The sequence below is a fragment of the Notothenia coriiceps genome, unplaced genomic scaffold, assembly GCF_000735185.1.
Source record: "Notothenia coriiceps isolate Sejong01 unplaced genomic scaffold, NC01 NC01_scaffold00000493, whole genome shotgun sequence".
NCBI lineage: Eukaryota > Metazoa > Chordata > Actinopteri > Perciformes > Nototheniidae > Notothenia > Notothenia coriiceps.
Window position 1 is genome coordinate 103,723 of NW_011333194.1, and position 19,404 is coordinate 123,126.

At 40.0% G+C, this 19,404-nt stretch overlaps 1 protein-coding gene across 5 annotated transcripts; it reads left to right on the plus strand.

The window, feature by feature from the left end:
* The first annotated feature begins 3,305 nt into the window (after positions 1-3,305).
* On the plus strand, positions 3,306-19,403 carry myo1ca (myosin Ic, paralog a). Of its 5 annotated transcripts, none has more exons than XM_010781588.1 (33): positions 3,306-3,514; positions 3,617-3,849; positions 7,422-7,580; positions 7,672-7,787; positions 8,740-8,938; positions 9,128-9,208; positions 9,357-9,536; positions 9,630-9,728; positions 10,433-10,546; positions 10,640-10,711; positions 10,810-10,929; positions 11,407-11,489; positions 11,624-11,729; positions 11,819-11,899; positions 11,983-12,074; positions 12,188-12,282; positions 13,151-13,197; positions 13,326-13,406; positions 13,568-13,673; positions 14,296-14,413; positions 14,517-14,630; positions 14,769-14,845; positions 16,080-16,148; positions 16,529-16,613; positions 16,735-16,894; positions 16,983-17,066; positions 17,168-17,261; positions 17,676-17,731; positions 17,829-17,964; positions 18,495-18,565; positions 18,639-18,736; positions 18,828-18,927; positions 19,032-19,403. In XM_010781588.1, the coding sequence occupies exons 2-33, from the start codon at positions 3,832-3,834 to the stop codon at positions 19,056-19,058; spliced, it is 3,138 nt and encodes a 1,045-aa protein (XP_010779890.1). In that variant the 5' UTR covers positions 3,306-3,514; positions 3,617-3,831; the 3' UTR covers positions 19,059-19,403. The 5 variants fall into 5 exon arrangements, with proteins under 5 accessions (XP_010779890.1, XP_010779898.1, XP_010779906.1 ...); XM_010781596.1 differs by having other exon boundaries at positions 3,306-3,446; XM_010781604.1 differs by having other exon boundaries at positions 3,306-3,849; positions 19,032-19,087; positions 19,272-19,397.
* Position 19,404: the final 1 nt, after the last annotated feature.

Genomic DNA, 19,404 nt, shown 5'->3' on the forward strand with positions numbered 1-19,404 from the left:
ATTACGGGAAAATCCTGCATAGGTACAGTTAGTCAGTGTGAAATTTCATCTGTGAGACAAGATGAAAAGTTTAGCAGTCATCAAACTCATGAGGAATTCATTCTGGGCTCCAAATGTAAGAGCAATCCACCCCTTTCACAAAATATAGAGGCATAGGATTCATTTCAGTGTCATGAATATTGCTACCACTAGGCAGAGCCCTAAGCCTTTCTATAATTCAGAACAACATGAGGAGTTAGTGATAAGCTCATGCTTGCTATTATCGAGTGATCATGCAGAGGAAGTGACACTATTGCCCTTAAATATATTCCTCATTGTGTTTATTATTATTATTATTAATAATAATAATGGAAAACACACATAAGATATCATTCCTAAGTAGATATTTGTTCCCCATTTGTTTTTGTTTCTAAATTCCTGCAACATTTAAAAGTATTTCCACAGCTTGTAGATTCAACAGGTTTTGTTTTACATCTTGATCAATTTAGTAGCCCTTGTGGTGTAACAGGGATCTGGGGGATGAGAGGCTGCAGAGGTGAGAACGGGGTCAGCAGATGGGTGCTGAGCGAGCGCAGTGCAGATGGACGATAGGTAACACTAAAAGGCGTCTCTTCCAAGGACATACCAGAAAGTAAGAAGAGCTAGGTGAAGTTACCCAAATAATGTTTGAATTGCTCTTTATTTTCAAGTTATCTTCCAAATAGTTCTACACTGAATCATAAATAATGCAACATAACAAGTCAACGAAAGGAAAGAAGAGATACATTTGATGATGTAAATGCTAGCATGAGGAGATTCAGATTAGCTCTATATGCCTTTTTATCTGATATCCACTATCTCATTTATTCATATACGTTGTCTATGAGTGTGTGAGAGACAGAGGGAGAGAGAGAATTTGAAAAAAGTGAAGAGAGAAAAAACGATTTTCCTACTACATTCCTCTATGACTCATTGTTATATTGAATCGGAAAACCTTTGCAATTTAAATACAAAGTGAGGGAAATGATAGCTGTTCCTCAAACTCAAATACTGTCACAGGCAGCCAGTTTAAGGGCGGAGGGTAGGATTCTTTGGATTGGTTCCATATTATGTCAGATGTTCAGAATTTGTTTTGAGTTTTTAATGATCTGAAATGTAAGTCAGGCTAAGGGTTGCCTCTTTAAAAAAAATGTTATTTCTGTTATTCAGTTCTCTGGAAATGAAACAATTATAAACAGCTAGATTTAGGCATGCAGTAGATATAAATAAACATTAAAATGCATAGTTCACATCAGAACTGAGCTAATGGTCATGGAGGAAGCCCCTGAACATCAGGAAACAGCTAGGAAGGAAATCCTTCTTACAGGAACTGCGAAACAAAGATAGGAACACTTATTGAAAAAAATTCAGATGGAAAATAACGCAGGAGGATACATCAGAAACGTAGGTGGTTAAAGTGCTGTCTACCGTGGAACTGTAGTTTTCTCACTGGCTGTAGGAAGTGATTTTTAAAATTTCATTAGCCGAAAGGTTGTGCCAGATGCAGAGTAGACACGCCAGATGTGTTAGGTGAACCCTCATGTGTTCCACATGCATGTGGTTACATATGCTATTTCTTGGACGCCCTTCAAAAGTAAGTTAAAAAAAGCTGCCAGCAATCTATCTGCCGTATATTCTGTCTGAGACGTCTTTGCACAGTTCTGACCTCAAAATCTTCAAGTTGACTTTTCTGACAACTATTTTAATAGTTTGAGCAATAACCACACATGCTCAAACATTATATTCTGAACAGATCTGAGAAATAGATGCATCGTCTATTTCAAATGGCAATTCCTGTGTTCTGTATAAATAATGGCTGCCTGCATTAATCTTCACCTCCCTAGAGGAGCTTTTTACCCCATGTGACCCCGAAAGCTTAGTCGAGTTGCGTTCAAAATCCGCTGCGGCTGTCTGATTGATTCTTTTTTGTGTGACCTGTAAAGACATTTTAGACAAGCCTACTGCATTTGGAATTATTCCAGGTCTATATGACATATGACACTCAGCTGAGGAAACAGGGCCCTGAAGCTTAGCCTGAAAGAGGAGCTCGGCGAGGCCAGGCCTGTGAACATAAACTCCTATTTAACATACTGTACTCATATTTCAAAATAAGTTAAGTCCCAACAATAGGCACACTAATTCAGCGTGTATTATTTTTCAAAAGAGGAGCATTTGAAACCAAACATACAGTGCATCCTGAATTACACCATGTTAACTTGTGCAGAATATTTCACAACAATAACTACCATTCTGCTGTAGTCATTGTGTCTGTGACAATTCAATGACCAACTATTATCTAATTCCTTTGATGTTTTGGGTTTGTTGACAGTTGACCCGCAGATCATTTGAGGTGAGGACTGTGTGAATATAGCACATGCAATTCTGGAGGAATGCAGTTAGGCAAAGTAAAGTTTCATCAAGGAAATCTATTACGAAATGTGACTGCAAGAGTTGAAGTGAGAAAACATAGGGTAAAGCCCCTTGGGGCAAATTTGTGATTATCTATAAAATTGACTTGACAAGGGCAGACCTGGCAGGAGTGTTTATATTAAAAGAGGTAAGGCATCGTAATGGGGTGTTAGGTGACTCCAAGTGGAACAAGATCTTTAAACAGTTTAATAAACGCGGCAGTGTCAATTCTCCCTTAGTAGTGTGAATGTTCGAGAGGTAGCAGCATGAAGATTTTTTCCTTCTTACTTTAGACAACCTGGGATCTAGGGAAAGAGCGAAAGGCTTTCTCCATCTGGGTAACATTATTCAGATTCCTCAGCGTTGGATATTTGATGATGCTGGCAAAGGGAAGGGAGTAGGGCGTGGAAGCAGAGTGAGGGGAAATGGGGTGAGAGCACCAAGACAGGGGGGAGGGAAACCAGAGGGGGGCGCTGTTCTCTCTCAGAGACAATGTGGCCTTGACAGCACTCCCCAAAAATGTCAAAAATGAAAGTGACGCACCTAGCGGTCCCTGCAAACAGCACTATCACTATAGAATTCATATTAGGTTGTATTTTGAATGGGGTTTGGACAACATTACACACTTTTGGGATTATGGAGGACCAGACTATTATCAGAATAATAACAGCCTTTTGAATATCTGCAGGGTGATGTTATGATGATGGTGAAAGACTGTCACTAGGAGACCGTCAGTGTTGCTGGTGAAACACTTCCATAACTCACATCCCATGTCTCTGTCTCAGCTTGTGGGAGAAAAGGGAGGGAGCCAACTAAACAGGGAGGGAATGAAAGAAAGAATGTAGTGAGGTCTCCTCATGTGAGTTGTGTTTTTTCCCCTTTTTATATAGCTGCACAGTGATTACATGTTTTTAGTTTGGGGCTCTTAGCACTTTTTTCCAAACCCTCTCGGCTCTGATTCACTGGCTCTCACCAGCAGCTTACTTTCCCTTCACTTTTTTTTTGTGTGTGCGTGACGTGTGAGTGGAGTTCCTGCCCTTGTTTCATGCAATGTAATTTAGAGGGAAGGAGAAGGACTTACGGAGAGGTAGGCATTTACTTGAGCTGTCAAAGGAGGGAAGATGAAGTGAATGTATAAACAAGAGGAGCTGTTTGTGTTTTGGCCTAAGTGCGTCTGCTCTGTCCTCAGAGGGGAGCCAAACGGAGAAGGGGAAAGACGTGGAGACCAAAGCTGAGAGGGAGTGAGAAAGTGACCGACGTGGGGGAGAAAAGAGAAGATAAGTTGAAGTCTGTTGCAAAGGTGGATGAGAAGATCGAGTTGAGGATTCTGCCTGACACAGGAGGAGGAGCGCCAGCCTGGGGGGGACCACCGGATCAGAGGTCTTCCAACAACAACAGGACAGGATGAGATACCAAGGCAGGGTAAGATCCTGACTACCATGATGCTCCTTGTTATGTTTTTTCATGTTAAGGGCTGCACACTGGATTTTGTTCTGGTGTGCTTAGACAGTGAAGCACAAGATCCGATCCACCAATTCACTTTGTCTCTCATGGAGGGAAAAGCAAAACAGAACAATGAGTCACTTAGAGATTTGTTTTCCTTTTCTTTTTTTTAGTGCATGAGTCATTGCATATTTTGGTTTTTGTTTAAGATATAACCCAAGCAACCTAAAGAGGGTAAACTTGGTATTTTTCCACCGTTAGCATTACTGGCACATAGAGAGCCAGCTGTGGTACCAGAGCAGCTCGCCCTGGGACAGAGTGGAGGGGCCGGCCTTATAAGGAAGACAATCCGAATGTAGTCGGCCCAGCAGAGCTTAGTCATGGGGCCTGGAGCCAAGTCCCACTGAGGGTGAGCCTCCTCTCTGGATGTCACTGCTGCTGCAGCCACAAACCTGCATTTCACTGAAGCTCACCACCACTCTGAGTCAAATCCCCTGTAAAGCTCCGTAAAGTTAGATCAGACCCCCACTCTGTAACAACAGGGCCTCGGGTCAGTTCTCTGACAACAGAGCTGCAAGGATGACTTTATATCCTGCTTATATCTCCATCCCAGACCTGTAGTAATGTAGGTGATCTGTCTCCAGTTCCATTATTTTAACTTCCTTTAAGATTTCCTCTACTCCAGCGGTAGAGGTAAACATGTTTTGGATGAGGCTTCTCCACATTAAAAATGAATGGGTTCCACATGTGATGTCGATAAAATCGTGAATAAAAAATATAACCCATGACTGCTGAGGGATAGATTATTGAAAACAATGTTTGCTGTGTTTTTTAGTCCTAAAAGAAAACAGTGTTTGGGAGGTCTGATGTTAGTTCACATTAGATGTTTCAGACATTGGAAGGCGCGGTGTTGCACAGACAGTGCCAGCACAGAAGCTACTGTACATCTTAATGATTATAATAATCACAGATGATCATACAAGAAATGAGATCTGAGGAGGTGGAATGAACGTTTCATGCCAAAGCAACCTGTCACAGTTCAGAGGCATGCATTACTGTTCAGCGTCAACCACTGTGAGGGTTGATGTGTCTGCTGAACACATGGAGGAATTTCTTTATAAGATCCATAATACTGTACCAGCCCACATTGAGCTTTGTGACATTATATTTCATAAGCAGCAATCACATGAATCAATAAAGGTTTCATTTAAGAAAGTTAGTATTCTTGTGGAAGACAAGAGAAAAAATAAACTTTTAATATTAACATATTTTAGTACCAACAATAAAATCAAAAGGGGAGGAGGGGGTACAGAATACAACTTCACACATTGTTATGTTAGCTGACATTTTTAAATTTAAAATGTAACATTTGATAATTTTCTCCATCAATCGATTAATTGTTTTGGTCTGTAAAATGCAAGACATTTGTGAAAACAGTAAATCCAAGTTTCTCAAAGTCCAAGTTGATGTCTTTAAATGTGTCATTTTGTTAGTACAAAACCAACATAAATTCAGTTTAATATGATATTAAACATCCAAAAAACTGAAAATCCTGAAGTTAAAGAGGCGGACATTTTTTATTTTCTGCCATTTTGGCATGAAAAAAGAACTTTAACAATAAACACATGTCAAAATAGTTGGTGATTATGTTGATCGAGTAATAGTTGTGATTGACCACAGCTTCATTTCATCCTCAGCACCTGAAGTTGAGTAAGGACACATTCAAATGTCTTCCTGGCTATGAATGCAGAAACACAGTATCTTCAGTGTTTGTTATAAAAGCACAGCCGGCGACACACAACACAGAAACATTTAGTGGCATCCACTGAGCGCTGCCCTAAACATGACCCTCACATTCCTTCGTTGTATCCTTTGGAAAATCTGTGAGCTTTAATTACTATCTGTAGGAAGCCCACCTGCAGGAGTGGGAGAACAATACTCCAAGGTGAAGCAGAGAGGAGGGGCCGCAGTGGAAGAGTCCACTGACTTTCCTTTGCTCTCGCGCTTTGGCTGTGTTCCACTGTTGTCCTCTTGTTTTGAAAAGGGTTTTCCTGCATCCAGTTCTCAGAGATAATGACCTTTTACCGGCATGAAGCTGCCAAATGAGACCCTTGAGAGGCTCGTGCATTCAAGAAAAACAGAAGTCCTGTGGAAGTCTAGCCCCTTTGTTCCACTTCTGCTTGTTTTTTTTTCAAATGTGTTAAGGAAAACGGCAGGGCTTCTCTCATAAATGTACCTTTGATACTGGAGTAGAGTGCAGCTGGTTCGCTGGGGTGTAGTGCATTGATTACACACTGGACTGTTTGTCTGGATTATTATCATCAGTGAGTATTAACTGCTGACAGTTTGATCTCTTTGCATGAATGTGGATGCGGTTAATATCTTACCTTAGGGTATATCTGAGAATTCCTCTCTGGTTAGAGGGTTATTATTTCCTGTCTGCGCTATAATGTTGGCCATCACATTGTGGTTGACATGTAAACATACTTTCCTTAAATCCCAACTGGTGATATAAAGCTGTGTGTACTGTACATACATGACTATCTCACTATTGTATCATAGAGGAGTCTACCCTGTCGGTTTATCATTTGGATTCCTTAAATGTCTTCATTGTTTAATCTTGGCATGGCTTAGTAGAGCTGTTCTTCTTTTGAGTGTAGTTTGGTGATGAGGCCAGTAAGTCTGGAGACATTTGCCCTGATATTTTGAAGGTGTCTCTCAAAGATTCTATCTTGTAATATAATTATGTGGCAATTATTGTTATGAGCACTGCGCCAGATGTAAAACCTTTCTAAACTGGGTGAATGTATCATGCCTCAGAATAAATGGGATAAGGCCTGTTCTGCCCCCTGCTGGTCTACAGTAGTTATTGCATATATTGGAAGAGTTCACAGCTTTATACAGGCAGTATATGGTTAACATCAAGAACAGTCATCTTTTCTCTGCAGTACTGCTAAACATTTTATTTAATAAATCTCTTTGATTATTTAGTACAATAAGCAAAACTAATTAAGAAACAAAAACAAATATGAGGTTATGAGTTTTACCAAACTCTTCTATTTTTTGTATGTAGCACTTTGGCCTTTTTGAAGCTAATGTACTTTGCTGTAATTAACTTGTAACCTCATGATTGAATGTACTTATTGTAAGTGGCTATGAACAAAAGTGTCAGCTAAATGAAATGTAAGTGGAATTGTGTTGAGTAAGCCCTGCTTTAGAAGATACAAGCGTTTAACTAAAACCATTGTTTTATAATGTGTACCTACTACCAGGAAGATCTGTAGGAGGTGGGAATCATCTTTACAAGAGTGTAAGCTTTGTAAAAATAACGTCAATGAAAAATCAAAAAAGCTACTTCTTTCAATTTTGCCACAAAAAAAAAAATTCCTCCAGGCCTAATAGTTGTCAATTGTTGAAAATAATCAGTTATCAGTGAACATTTTCTGTTGCTCTTGGCAGATTCCCTATGAAAGTGTTGAAAATGCATGTTCTGGAAAGTGTGACTGAGGTGCTTCATTTCTGTCATGTTCCTCTTGTCGCTCTTCCTGCAGGAGGTGGATATTGAAGGCAGAGTGCGCCTGGTGATGGAGAGCGCTTTGACGGCCCGGGACAGGGTGGGGGTGCAGGACTTTGTCTTGCTGGAAAACTACAACAGTGAGGCGGCCTTCATTGAGAACCTACGGAGACGCTTTGGGGAAAACCTCATCTATGTAATGAAGCCAATTTTCCTTCACATGTTCCAAAACACTTCAGCTGGTGTTGGTGACACATTTTAAAATGTGATCTAATGTTTTGCCGCAGACGTATATTGGCTCGGTTTTGGTGTCGGTGAACCCTTACAAAGAGCTGGAGATTTACTCCAAGCAGCAGATGGAGCGCTACAGAGGAGTCAGCTTCTACGAGATATCGCCGCACATGTGAGTCCCCTCATGGTCCTCACACATTAATGTTTAAGGCCTCTGCTGGAAACTGCCCAGCTAATAATCACACAGTATGCTGAGACAAATATATTGCTAAATGTATTCTCAAACAGGATTTATTGAGGCATGCATGAGAAATATGTTTCTTTAGTAATTAAACCTCCACATGTAGCTCAATAATTTTAGGGACACAACTTATACATTATTTCCATATCAAATGATCTACTGTTTTCTTGTCAGTCCCTTGATATATTAATTGTTTCGACTCTAAATGCCTTCATATTATTAACAGAATAAATGTCCAAACATTCTGAATGTAATGCATTTGCCTCTTAAACATTTTTAAATCTATCATGTTGTTACAATCCGTAAGAAAATGTTGTTTTACAAATATATTTAAAATAACAAGCATGTAAACTACTGACTTTACATTTTAATCTATCATTACAGAAAAAAGAAAAAAAAGTTGTATTTAATCCATTTGACGGATGTATTCAATTTCAAATTCAGTTTAACATCAATTTGAGTTTATTTACATTAGACGTTATCCAGAATCTCTCAGGAAAGAAAAGACACACTATTGCATACAAGATTAATCAACCACTCACCTCATAATGTTAATATGTCAAGCAGATTAAGCAAGGCTAAGATTCTTTTTTTTTTAAAACAGCGATCATATAATCATAACAGGATTGTTTGGCTGTGATTCGGGTGACCCAGCTGACGGTATTAGAGAGATCATATTAAACAGAACAACCTATTTATTTTCAGCGTTCATTTAAAATGATGAACAGAGATTATTCCAGAGAAATAGAGCTCAGTGGGCAAAGGCTCCACCACTAAACACTTCTTATCAAATCAAGAAATGGTTAAGTCACAGGCAAGTGTGTGTGTGACTTTATTCCACAAAGTTTCAGCTTATTGATCTGTTGTTGTTTTTCCCCCTCAGCTATGCTTTGTCCGACAACACTTACCGGGCCATGCGGACCGAGAGGAAGGACCAGTGTATTCTGATATCAGGTGAGAGTGGAGCGGGTAAAACAGAGGCGTCCAAGAAGATCCTTCTGTACTACGCCGTCACCTGCCCCACCAACGATCAGATGCCTGCCCTCGGTGAACGCCTGCTGCAGTCCAACCCCGTCCTGGAGGTATTTCTTCTGTTGACTCAACAAACAACATTACAGTTGAAAGCCCAGTGTATTTAGACTTTTAGCTTTTTATGATACCATCCGGACCTTTGCTTGTTCTTTATTTGTAAATATTGTTCGATTTTGTTCTATTGTTGCTCTTAATTTCCCTTCCTCCCTCTAATTTCCTGGCTTGTTTGCTTTGCTCAGGCATTTGGGAACGCCAAAACATTTAGGAACGACAACTCCAGCCGCTTCGGAAAATACATGGATGTCCAGTTTGACTTTAGGGTAAACACTCCCTCATTCCTCAAACTTTTATAGAAATCATATGTGCTTAAATCATACTGATAACACCAGTTAGTTATACCATTAATAGAAGCTCAGACTTTTGAGCCTGCTTTTAATAGTTGCTGTTTTTCTGTAACTTCTCCTATAGGGGGCACCAGTAGGCGGTCACATCCTGAACTACCTGCTGGAGAAGTCCCGTGTGATTCACCAGAACCACGGCGAGAGGAACTTTCACATCTTTTACCAGCTGCTGGACGGAGGGGAGGACGACCTGCTCACCACGCTGGGCCTGGAGAGAAACCCTCAGAGCTACCAATATCTGGTAAAGGTGTGTGTGGTGCAGGTTATTTGCTTGTTTTCAAACTGAGGTCAATGCAATTGTTCCATCAGTTGTGCTGTAATGTTTAATCGTCTTGTTCAGGGAAACTGTCCAAGACTCAGCTCCGTCAGTGACAAGAATAATTGGAAAGTCGTGATGAAGGCGCTGTCCGTTATTGGCTTCACAGAGGAAGAGGTGCAGGTGAGAAGCAGTCACCGCCTGGAATGAGTTTGACCTGAATGCACGCTACAAAATAACTGTTTTGTTTTTAACTAATAATCTCTGGTTTAACACGCTAAGTGGAATACTTTAAATGACAATTTATAGGTTTTTTTGTCACATAAAGGCAGTTGGTTAGAGGGGAAGTATCCATTTTTTATAAATTCTTCATATAGTCATTCATAAAAATTCAGTCAAATTATGTAGAACACATTGATGGATTGGATTTAATACATTCAATGTTCTTTTATTTTGCATAATAATGGGAATATTATTTTCCACCATCAATATGTGTACTGTTTAATATCCTTCATTCTTTCCCTTGGCCTCATCGCATCACATTTCCCATCATCATAAACAAATTCAAAACAGTTTAAACCACAGGACCCTGTGCAGTTTAAATGGTTATTTTACAAATAATTTGTATACTCAAAATTCTTTTTTAGTATGCAACATTTTGAATATTTTTATTGTTCAAGTAAACTTGCTTACTTAAGCATTTGTGTTGACTATTTAATATGAGAGTTGTTTTAAAAAGAATTTTTTTTTACGTAAAGCACACTTTCTCTGGTTCTGATGGATGTTATTAATATTCTCAGTGACCTTCCAGACATTGATTTGAGTTAAAGAACAGATCGTTCATCTGTGAGGTTTTTGTTAACTGTCCTTCCTGTGTCTGACCTCAGAAATTGCTGAACATCATCGCAAGTGTTCTCCACCTGGGAAACACTCAGTTTGGGGAAGGCGAGGAGGGAGAAACTTACATCACCAACGAGACTAAGATAACAAACCTCACAAAGGTCAGAACGGTCTCACTGGTATTATCAGATGTTCAAATATGCAAAAACATTTGCAGAAAGTCCGAGCTGAGACCAGATGTGTTTTTTTTCCAGCTGCTGGGTGTCGATGGCTCGGCCCTCGGGGAGGCACTCACTCACAAGAAACTCACTGCCAAAGGAGAGGAGGTGACGTCATAGTGTCCTTGATCCTCGTGTTTTCTCTTATTCAGTGTGTGTTGTGTTGTTTAATAAATGTGTTTTGTGCTTGCATCCGTGCTTTACAGATGATCACCCCACTCAGTTTTGAGCAGGCGGTGTCTGCCCGCGATGCCTTAGCCAAGGCCGTGTACGGTCGGACCTTCACCTGGTTGGTGGAGAAGATCAACCAGTCGCTGGCTCTGAAGGTGCAGTAACTCAAATCCCCCCATCATGTTGTGAGGCTGTCCGTACGGAAGCCCTTAGGGGACTTTTTAAATAATAATGTGGACTTGAAATGTAATATCTAATTCCACAATATAACATTTTTCACACATGTATGTGCTATTTGATTTAAAAATAAAAAAGCAATAATTCATTTTTCATAAGAACATGCACACACTCGAATGGGCTTTCTATGACCATATTCAAATAAAATGAAAAGCTGTTTGACATCTTATTTTAAAAGTTACACTCCGATTTGACAATATTCAAATGTTTCTTCAAATCTGACATTGGAGGTGTAATATATAACCTGATTTTACAGTTTTGCAAGCAATATTGAAGTCCAAATAAAAATGCAAGTCTATACCTATTTGAACAATATCATTTTCATGAAGTCACTTATGGGCTACCAAACTGTTATTTTGTTTACCATTGCATGTTCTGTAATGTACATTATACAGGAGGAAATCTACCACAGCGGTAAGGGCTGCTCTGTCATAGGGCTTCTAGATATCTACGGCTTTGAGGTCCTACAGCACAATAGGTATGCGCTTTATTCATTTCCATTCTCTGTTACACCTTAATCTGCTTCACAGTCTCATATTGTCCCGATTGCACAAAGCTTATACATAACTCTAGCATGCAAGTGGCCTCATTCCCTTCCATTTCTCCCCTCAGCTTTGAGCAGTTCTGCATCAACTACTGCAACGAGAAGCTCCAGCAGCTGTTCATTGAGCTCACCCTGAGATCTGAGCAGGAGGAGTACGAGACAGAGGGAATTGCAGTGAGTTGAGTGGTCAAGACAAATAAAACGTGATATATTTTGACATACATTACTATGCTTACACTACGTTGTTCTACCTTTAATGTCAGTGGGAGACTGTGCAATACTTTGACAACAAGATAATTTGTGACCTGATCGAGGAGAAGCACAAAGGCATCATCTCCATTCTGGTACGTATAACAACTTTATAGGTTTGTCTGTACACGATGTTGTCTCTGTCACTGTGGGTGAAGTTAAATACTTTTTTTTTTAGGATGAGGAGTGTCTGAGACCTGGAGAGACCTGCGATGTCTCCTTTCTCGAGAAGTTGGAAGACACACTGGGCGGCCATCCCCATTTCGTCACGTGAGCATCATCTTGTATCAAATATCATCAAGACATACAGTACAAATACTTTATTATCCACAGCTTCTTGTACCAGCAGTGCATGTTAGAACTTCTCTGTGTGTGTCTTTCAGTCACAAGTTGGCCAATGGAAAGACTCGCAGGGTGATGAGCAGGGAGGAGTTCAGGCTGCTGCACTACGCTGGAGAGGTCAACTACAATGTCAATGGTGAGATGGGCTTTTCAATAACCAGGGCCCAGGAGTTCAAAACTTTTAATCTCAATCAGATCCGATCAGATTTTGAAATCCCATTTTTTGTGATCCAGGATCAGACAAGTCGGCCAAATTTTGTCCCTGGAGTTCAAAGCAATTCAGGATCGGATCAGCCTGATCCAGATTACGATTTTTCAAGATGACTAGATCCTGAATATCAGTGCTATAATCCTACCGATCGCCATCTAGTGGACATGAAAAATAATACAAGGAAGACAAGAGACCACATTGCAGAGACGTCAGTCGTCGGCAATTACTTTTGAAAGGTGATGACAAATTAATGGACATTATTTTTGTTGAAGATATTATTTCTTTAATCAAAATTTAATTTGTGATTGACAATATTTGTTGTGATACTTTTATGAGCATAAACATTTATATCATCTACATCTGGTTGAAAACAAAATAGGCCACCACAAACGTGACCAAAAAATGAAAAATAAAATTGATTTCCCATGAAGGCTAAAAATTGTGTATTATTTCAGTTGACAAACGTTGCCATCTTATTTCAATTGAAACATATTTTAAAATAAATTGTACAGTACATTTTGCTCTGGTAATCCACTGGAAATCCACCCCTCTGGTGGGCTCAGGATAATCCAGTTTGTTGGGATTAAAGCTTGGATTGGATTTCCTGATCTGATCGGATATCAAAGTGATCCTAATCCTGTTTTTTGGTTTTGAACTCCCCAAAATCCAAATCTGATCTGATCAGATAGGGATAAAATTGATTTGAACTCCTGGGCCCAGATGATTATTTGTCTTCATGCATTTATTCCAGTCCTTATTGACAAATGTCTGTGTTTTTCTTTATCTGGTATAGGTTTCCTAGACAAGAACAATGATTTGCTGAACAGGAACCTGAAAGAGGTGAGAATAATGAAAGGTAGAATCTCACCACAGCCTTCGAAATCCTCAGTCTCCTGAGTGAAGAGGAATAGGAGGTGGGGGGGGAGTTCCGTGTTGACATGTGGTTGTGTGGTTTGGTCTCTGTTCAGGTCATGTGTCAGTCAGACAACCAGATCCTGAGTCACTGCTTCCGCAAGGAGGAAGCGATAGACCAGAAACGCCCGGAGATGGTGAGAATCTCTCTTTCTCTCTCTATCTCTGTCAACATTGTTAATGAAGACGCCAATGAAGCCTCTCTCTCCTTGAAAAAACCCAAACACATGCCCACGAATATACAGAGAATTCCCCATAGTTTAATGCTGTTGTTTTGTCTTTTTGTTTTGTTTCTTAGGCTGCCACTCAGTTTAAAAACAGCCTGACGAAACTTATGGAGATCCTCATGTCTAAAGAGCCGTCCTATGTGCGCTGTATCAAACCAAATGATGCCAAGCAGCCAGGTAGATATTTACATCTTGTAATCATATTGTCTTCAAAGGCTGACTCTGAAAAACACAACACATCTGAGCTGTAAAGGCTTACCTGGTTAATTTCCACATAGCCATCACTACAACATAGCTTTACTCAAACCCAACAATCACTACAGATTTCACAATAAAAGCCCGCTGGGAGGGGAATAAACGATACCTTCTGAGGCATTTTAATTCCAAAAAGATGGAGGAGGTCTTGTGGTTAACACAGGAAATACAATCAGAAAACAAGAAGGTTTATCCCTAAAATGGAAAAATAACCCAAAAGACCGAAATAGGGAAAACAAGTCCGATCCTTCAAAACACATACAAAATATTTGAGGTATATAAATTATTGACTTAAGACATATAATATCTCCACAATGGCTAAACTGCTTTTTACCATTTCAAATGGATGTAAAACTACCATATTCCTTCCTTCTATTAATATTTGAACTGCGTAGTTAACCCTCAAGAATCTCTTAGGGATGATCCCAATAAAGTAATCATTTTGAGGACTTGCCATATGTAATCATTCGTATAGTATAGAATGAGTACCATCAGATTTGCCAATCTTGTATGAGTCAGAGGTTAATGATATCTCCCCCTGCAGGAAGGTTTGATGAAGTTCTGGTCCGACACCAGGTGAAGTACCTGGGTCTGATGGAGAACCTGAGGGTCAGGAGAGCTGGCTTTGCCTATCGCCGTCGCTTTGAAGCCTTCCTGCAGAGGTGACTGACATCTCTCTAACTCACTGCCTCGATGACTGTTCATTATGTATGTACTCTATGTTCAGCCTACTGTCATTATAATGGTTTGTTTAAATGACTTTAGGTATAAGCCCCTCTGTCCCGAGACGTGGCCCAACTGGCATGGCAGACTGTCTGACGGTGTCTCCACACTGGTCAACCACCTGGGATATAAAGCAGAGGAGTACAAACTGGGCAGGTAATGTGTTGCCAGGGGGAAGCTTAGTGGATACAACCCACACTTAATACATTCATGCAAACACTTTATATTGTAGTGTTCAACAAGGGAAATGGTACAGCTGTGTTGATAATAAATGTCTTTGGCTATGATCTGCAGGTCAAAAATCTTCATCCGCTTCCCAAAAACTCTCTTCAACACCGAGGATGCACTGGAAGCAAAAAAGCCAGATATTGGTGAGTAAGCAAGGACAGCGAGTTGAGAATTAAAAAGATAAAATAATGACTTTAATAACATTAAACGGCAACATATCACCTCACTGTAATCATCATTTTGGATAAATAATGAATAAACAACTTGCTCGACTAGGGATTTGAACGTCTCATACCAATACTCCACCATAATGAGTATCTGCCAGTACCAATCCACAATCATCTTTTCCTCTTTCTTAAACAACTGAGCTGTTAACAATACATTTGTATATGCTTTGCCTGACCTAGACATCCCAAATCCTGCTCAAAATGAAACACAGGAAGGAACACAAAGTTAGACCCTCCAGAAAAACGCGGGCTAAATTCCTTGATTATGCGGGCTAAAATCTTCGATTATGCGATTAAACATGCGGGGGTTTTATGTGATTTTATGCGGTAAAATTGCGGGAAGTTGCGAAATATGCGGAAAGTTGCGAAATATGCGGGGAAAAAGAATAACAATTTTTTAAAATATTGGGCTGTCTTATTTATTCTCTCTCACACACAACCTGCCACTAACGTTAAACCCCTTTACTATTCAATTAAACACATTCAATGTTTATTTATTGTAAAAGCAATTGGGCTATTTTAATCTCACACACACACCCACTTNCAACACACAGTTGCACGGGGTGCAGAATAATTTCCCCCCACTTTTTGCCCGGTCTTTAGTAGAAATGTTTGTCGGTAAATGAGATGGATTAGATTTTTTCATCTTGGTGTTTTCTCTATCGTGTGAGCTCCACACGTTCACTCTATACAGTGTTGTTTACATTCTGTGATGCGCGAGCTGATGACGTCACGTCAAGACGAGTTAAGTTTTTTTTTTCTCAACTTTCTGTTGAAAAATGCGGGGATTATGCGGCCTTTTGATAATTATGCGGCCTTTTAAAAATCTGCGCCATTTTGCTGATTATGCGGTAAATTCTGCGATCGCAGAATCGCGTTTTTCTGGAGGGTCTACAAAGTGACCTGTGCAATATTGCGGCTGCTTTTTATTTCCATTCTTTTTACACAGAACTTCTGGCAGCCTTTTTGATCTGTCAGCATTATTCTATAACACCCACGTTTTCATGTGACACATGCTTATCTGTGTTCCCCATGACATATCACTTTGTTATTTTACAGTTTGTCACTGTTATAGTTAAGCCCAAGGGATAAATGCATTATACTTTATCTGTCATATATGTCCAACTCTCTTACATGTGTTTTATCCCAGCTTTGACACTGCAGACGTCTTGGAGAGGCTACAGGGAGAGAGCCAAGTACCAACGCATCAGACGAGCAGGTCAGAGCGCCCCCTGCTGCTGACCCCTCTCCCTTACAGAACAGTGTCACTATGCTCATTTATAAAGAAATATAACTACTCACATCAGGTTTATTACGTATTTATTTCGCCTTCCAAACTTTAGTTTGATGGGGGTTTATTGACATTTTTACTTCTTTATATGTTTGTTTTGGGTTTTCTTCAATTGTCATATTGGGCCTTTGAGCTTTGTTAAATGTATGTACATAAAGATACCTTTTTTTTAAATGTATACATTTCAGTTAATGTATTTAGATTTATATGTTTTTTTGTTGTCTGTAACTTGTTGTTGTTTGATGTTTTCTTTAACTGAGAAGACAAGTTGTCCCGGGGTTAATACATGCATGTATTTGTACTTATAGTGATAGTGATCCAGTCAGGGTGGCGGGGGATGAAAGCACGCAGGAGGGCTAAGAGGCGTCGCCAGGCTGCTGAGTTAATACGCAGGTGCCTCACTGATACTTTGTTAATGTTTGTTTCTCTAAATATTTGTGACACATTTTGCATGTACAGCTCATTTGTTTTTACATTACATTTTTTTTTCTTTCTCTCTCTGTCTTAATTTCAGGCTAATAAAGGGCTTCATCTACCGCCATGAGGAATTCTGCCCAGAGAACGAGTATTTCCATGATCACGTGCGCTACTCCTTCCTCAAGAACCTACGGAAAAACCTGCCCAAGAGCGTTTTGGACAAAAGCTGGCCGACACCTCCTCCCTCTCTCATTGAGGTGCACCCACTATTACATACTTATAACAAATAATTAATAAGTAGTAATAATGAAAATTCTATATTGTAATTCTCTTGGTTCTCTACAGGCCTCTGACCACCTGCGGAGGCTTCAGATGAGAAACATGGTCGCAAAGTATTGCCATAGAGTCCAGCCTGAATGGAAGAAGCAGGTAGGCTTACTGCAGAAGGCATGGCCTAACTTGTTTTGAACAAAAATAACAAATCTGCTCATTTTCTTTTCTCTTGCTTGTTTTTTCTTACGTTTCTCAAGATGATGCAGAAGGTTGTCGCCAGTGAGATCTTTAAGGATGAGAAAGACAGCTACCCTCAGGGTGTTGGAAGGCTGTTTTTGGACTCCAGGCTGGGTACGTGTCGATACACGCATCATTTAGCTCTGTATTTACAATCTACGGCAGCGTATTAGGTCCATTGTAGGTTTAAACAAAAGAAAAACATTACAGAGCCAGGGGAGAAGAGAAATATTGCAAAACAAATCTCAGTTTTTTCTAAGATTAATAATTTATGACAAGGTTCCTTGACAAAAAACAAGAATCTTCTGAGTTGTTGTCTCATTCAAATATGACTTTAATGTCAGGGAATAATATATATAGTAAACTTGTGAGTTTTTTCTTGTTTTATTATTTCTGAGTTTCCTTCTTCCCATGGTTGCTCTGTAACACCTTTTCAACCTACATTGGCTCTAATGTGGCTAAATTAACACCATACAGAAGATGTTAAGATAGGCTTTCTAAAAGATACTTTTCCATTGCTTTGTTTAGAACGCGAGCAGATCAATCTGAAAGTTGTCCAGACCCTCGGCAGTGACAAAGTGCAGGTGGGATTAACCTTTATTTATCCTGTGTGATTATTCTAAAAGTGCTGCATAACTTTTCCGCAGGCTTTTACAAATGCGCCTTTCTTGTGCTTCTCAGTACGGCGTTACGGTTGTAAAGTACGACAGGAGGGGTTTCAAGCCCCGCCCTCGCCAGCTGCTCCTCACTAACACTTTCGCTGTGCTGGTGGACAGGACCAAGATCAAACAGAGGATCGACTACGCTGCTCTGAGAGGTAAAGAGGGGGGCAATTTGATTATTATATATGATAAGATATAGAGCGATGTCCTTTAATCCATGATCACTACTGAGCTCATTAGAATTCCTCTTGCATAGTTATTGCTTAGAGGGGGTTTGAGATTGTATGAGCTACTTATCCATAGACGCTTTACAGGAAATGGATGTTTTAATGCACACAGTTTAGAGAAGCAGACAGGAGTACCACCCCTAAAGCTGTAGTTTGGTTAGTCTAGTTTCACCACAGTCACACAATTACACATACAAATGACTGAGGCGGCGGAAGACTAGCAGCTCCTGTGTTCTGCAATGTAAAACTATAGATTTGGTCAATGGATCAGGTGGCTTTGATTAGAGCCAAGCAGTTTCAGATAAAGAAAACAAGATAAAGCAGTGAAACTATAAGAGTTTAATGATCTTATAAAATAAGCCTTTCCAGCTAACTGACTAAAGAACGTGTCTCAAACGTAATTCAGTGTGATTGTGTTCTTTGGTTCAATAAGTCTAAGCCAGGTTTTCTCTTATCAGGTATCTCTGTGAGCTCTCTCAGCGACGGGATGTTTGTGCTGCACATGCCCAACGAGGACAATAAGCAGAAGGTACAGTAGGACTCTCAGAAATGACTCTTTTCCCGGTGACAAACGACTCTAAATGCAGCTGTGTGTTCCTCAGGGCGATGTGGTGCTGCACTGCCACCACGTGATCGAGGTGGTGACTAAACTATCAATGATGGCCAGCAAAGTCAACTACGTCAACATCAGCCCGGGCAGGTGAGGCTTCCCTGCCTGCTTCTCTATGGTTATTTGTTGGAAACCCATTATAACTCATCTGTTCCTCCTGTGTTTTATTTGTCCCCCGCAGCATAAGGTTTGTCGTGGCTCGAGGCAAAGAGGGATTCATTGATTTCGTCAGGGGGTCGGAGCTGAAGGTGGCCAAAGGCAAGCGAGGTCATCTGCTGGTGGTGAGTCAGCGACTGATCTGGAGTCATGTGTTTTGAAAGGGGATTTTCTTTTAATTAAAAAACATTTTGGGGAGATAACTGTTCAATCTGATTTCCCTCCACAGACCGCCCCTCACATCAACACTGCATGAAGAAACCTAAAACAGCATCCAGTCAAACGGTAATCCTTTTAGCTAACGGGAGGATTGCCGCTTTAGAAGTTGTCCTTGTTAGTTTGTATCTTGACACAATGCAGCACAAGCACATTCTCAAACAGAAGGAAGTTCCCTTATTAATTAATACGCAGCATCTTTATTACGAATGTCTTCAATGTTGCAAAACTGACTGATCTTTTTTTATAATAAGAAAACCACAACATGAAGTCTTCACTGTTTTTCAAATGCTCTTTATTGTCAGTCATACATAAATAAATTTCCATTCTATCAATATAAAATATAATAATGTTTTAACACTGTATCTCTATTGTAAGAGAAATAA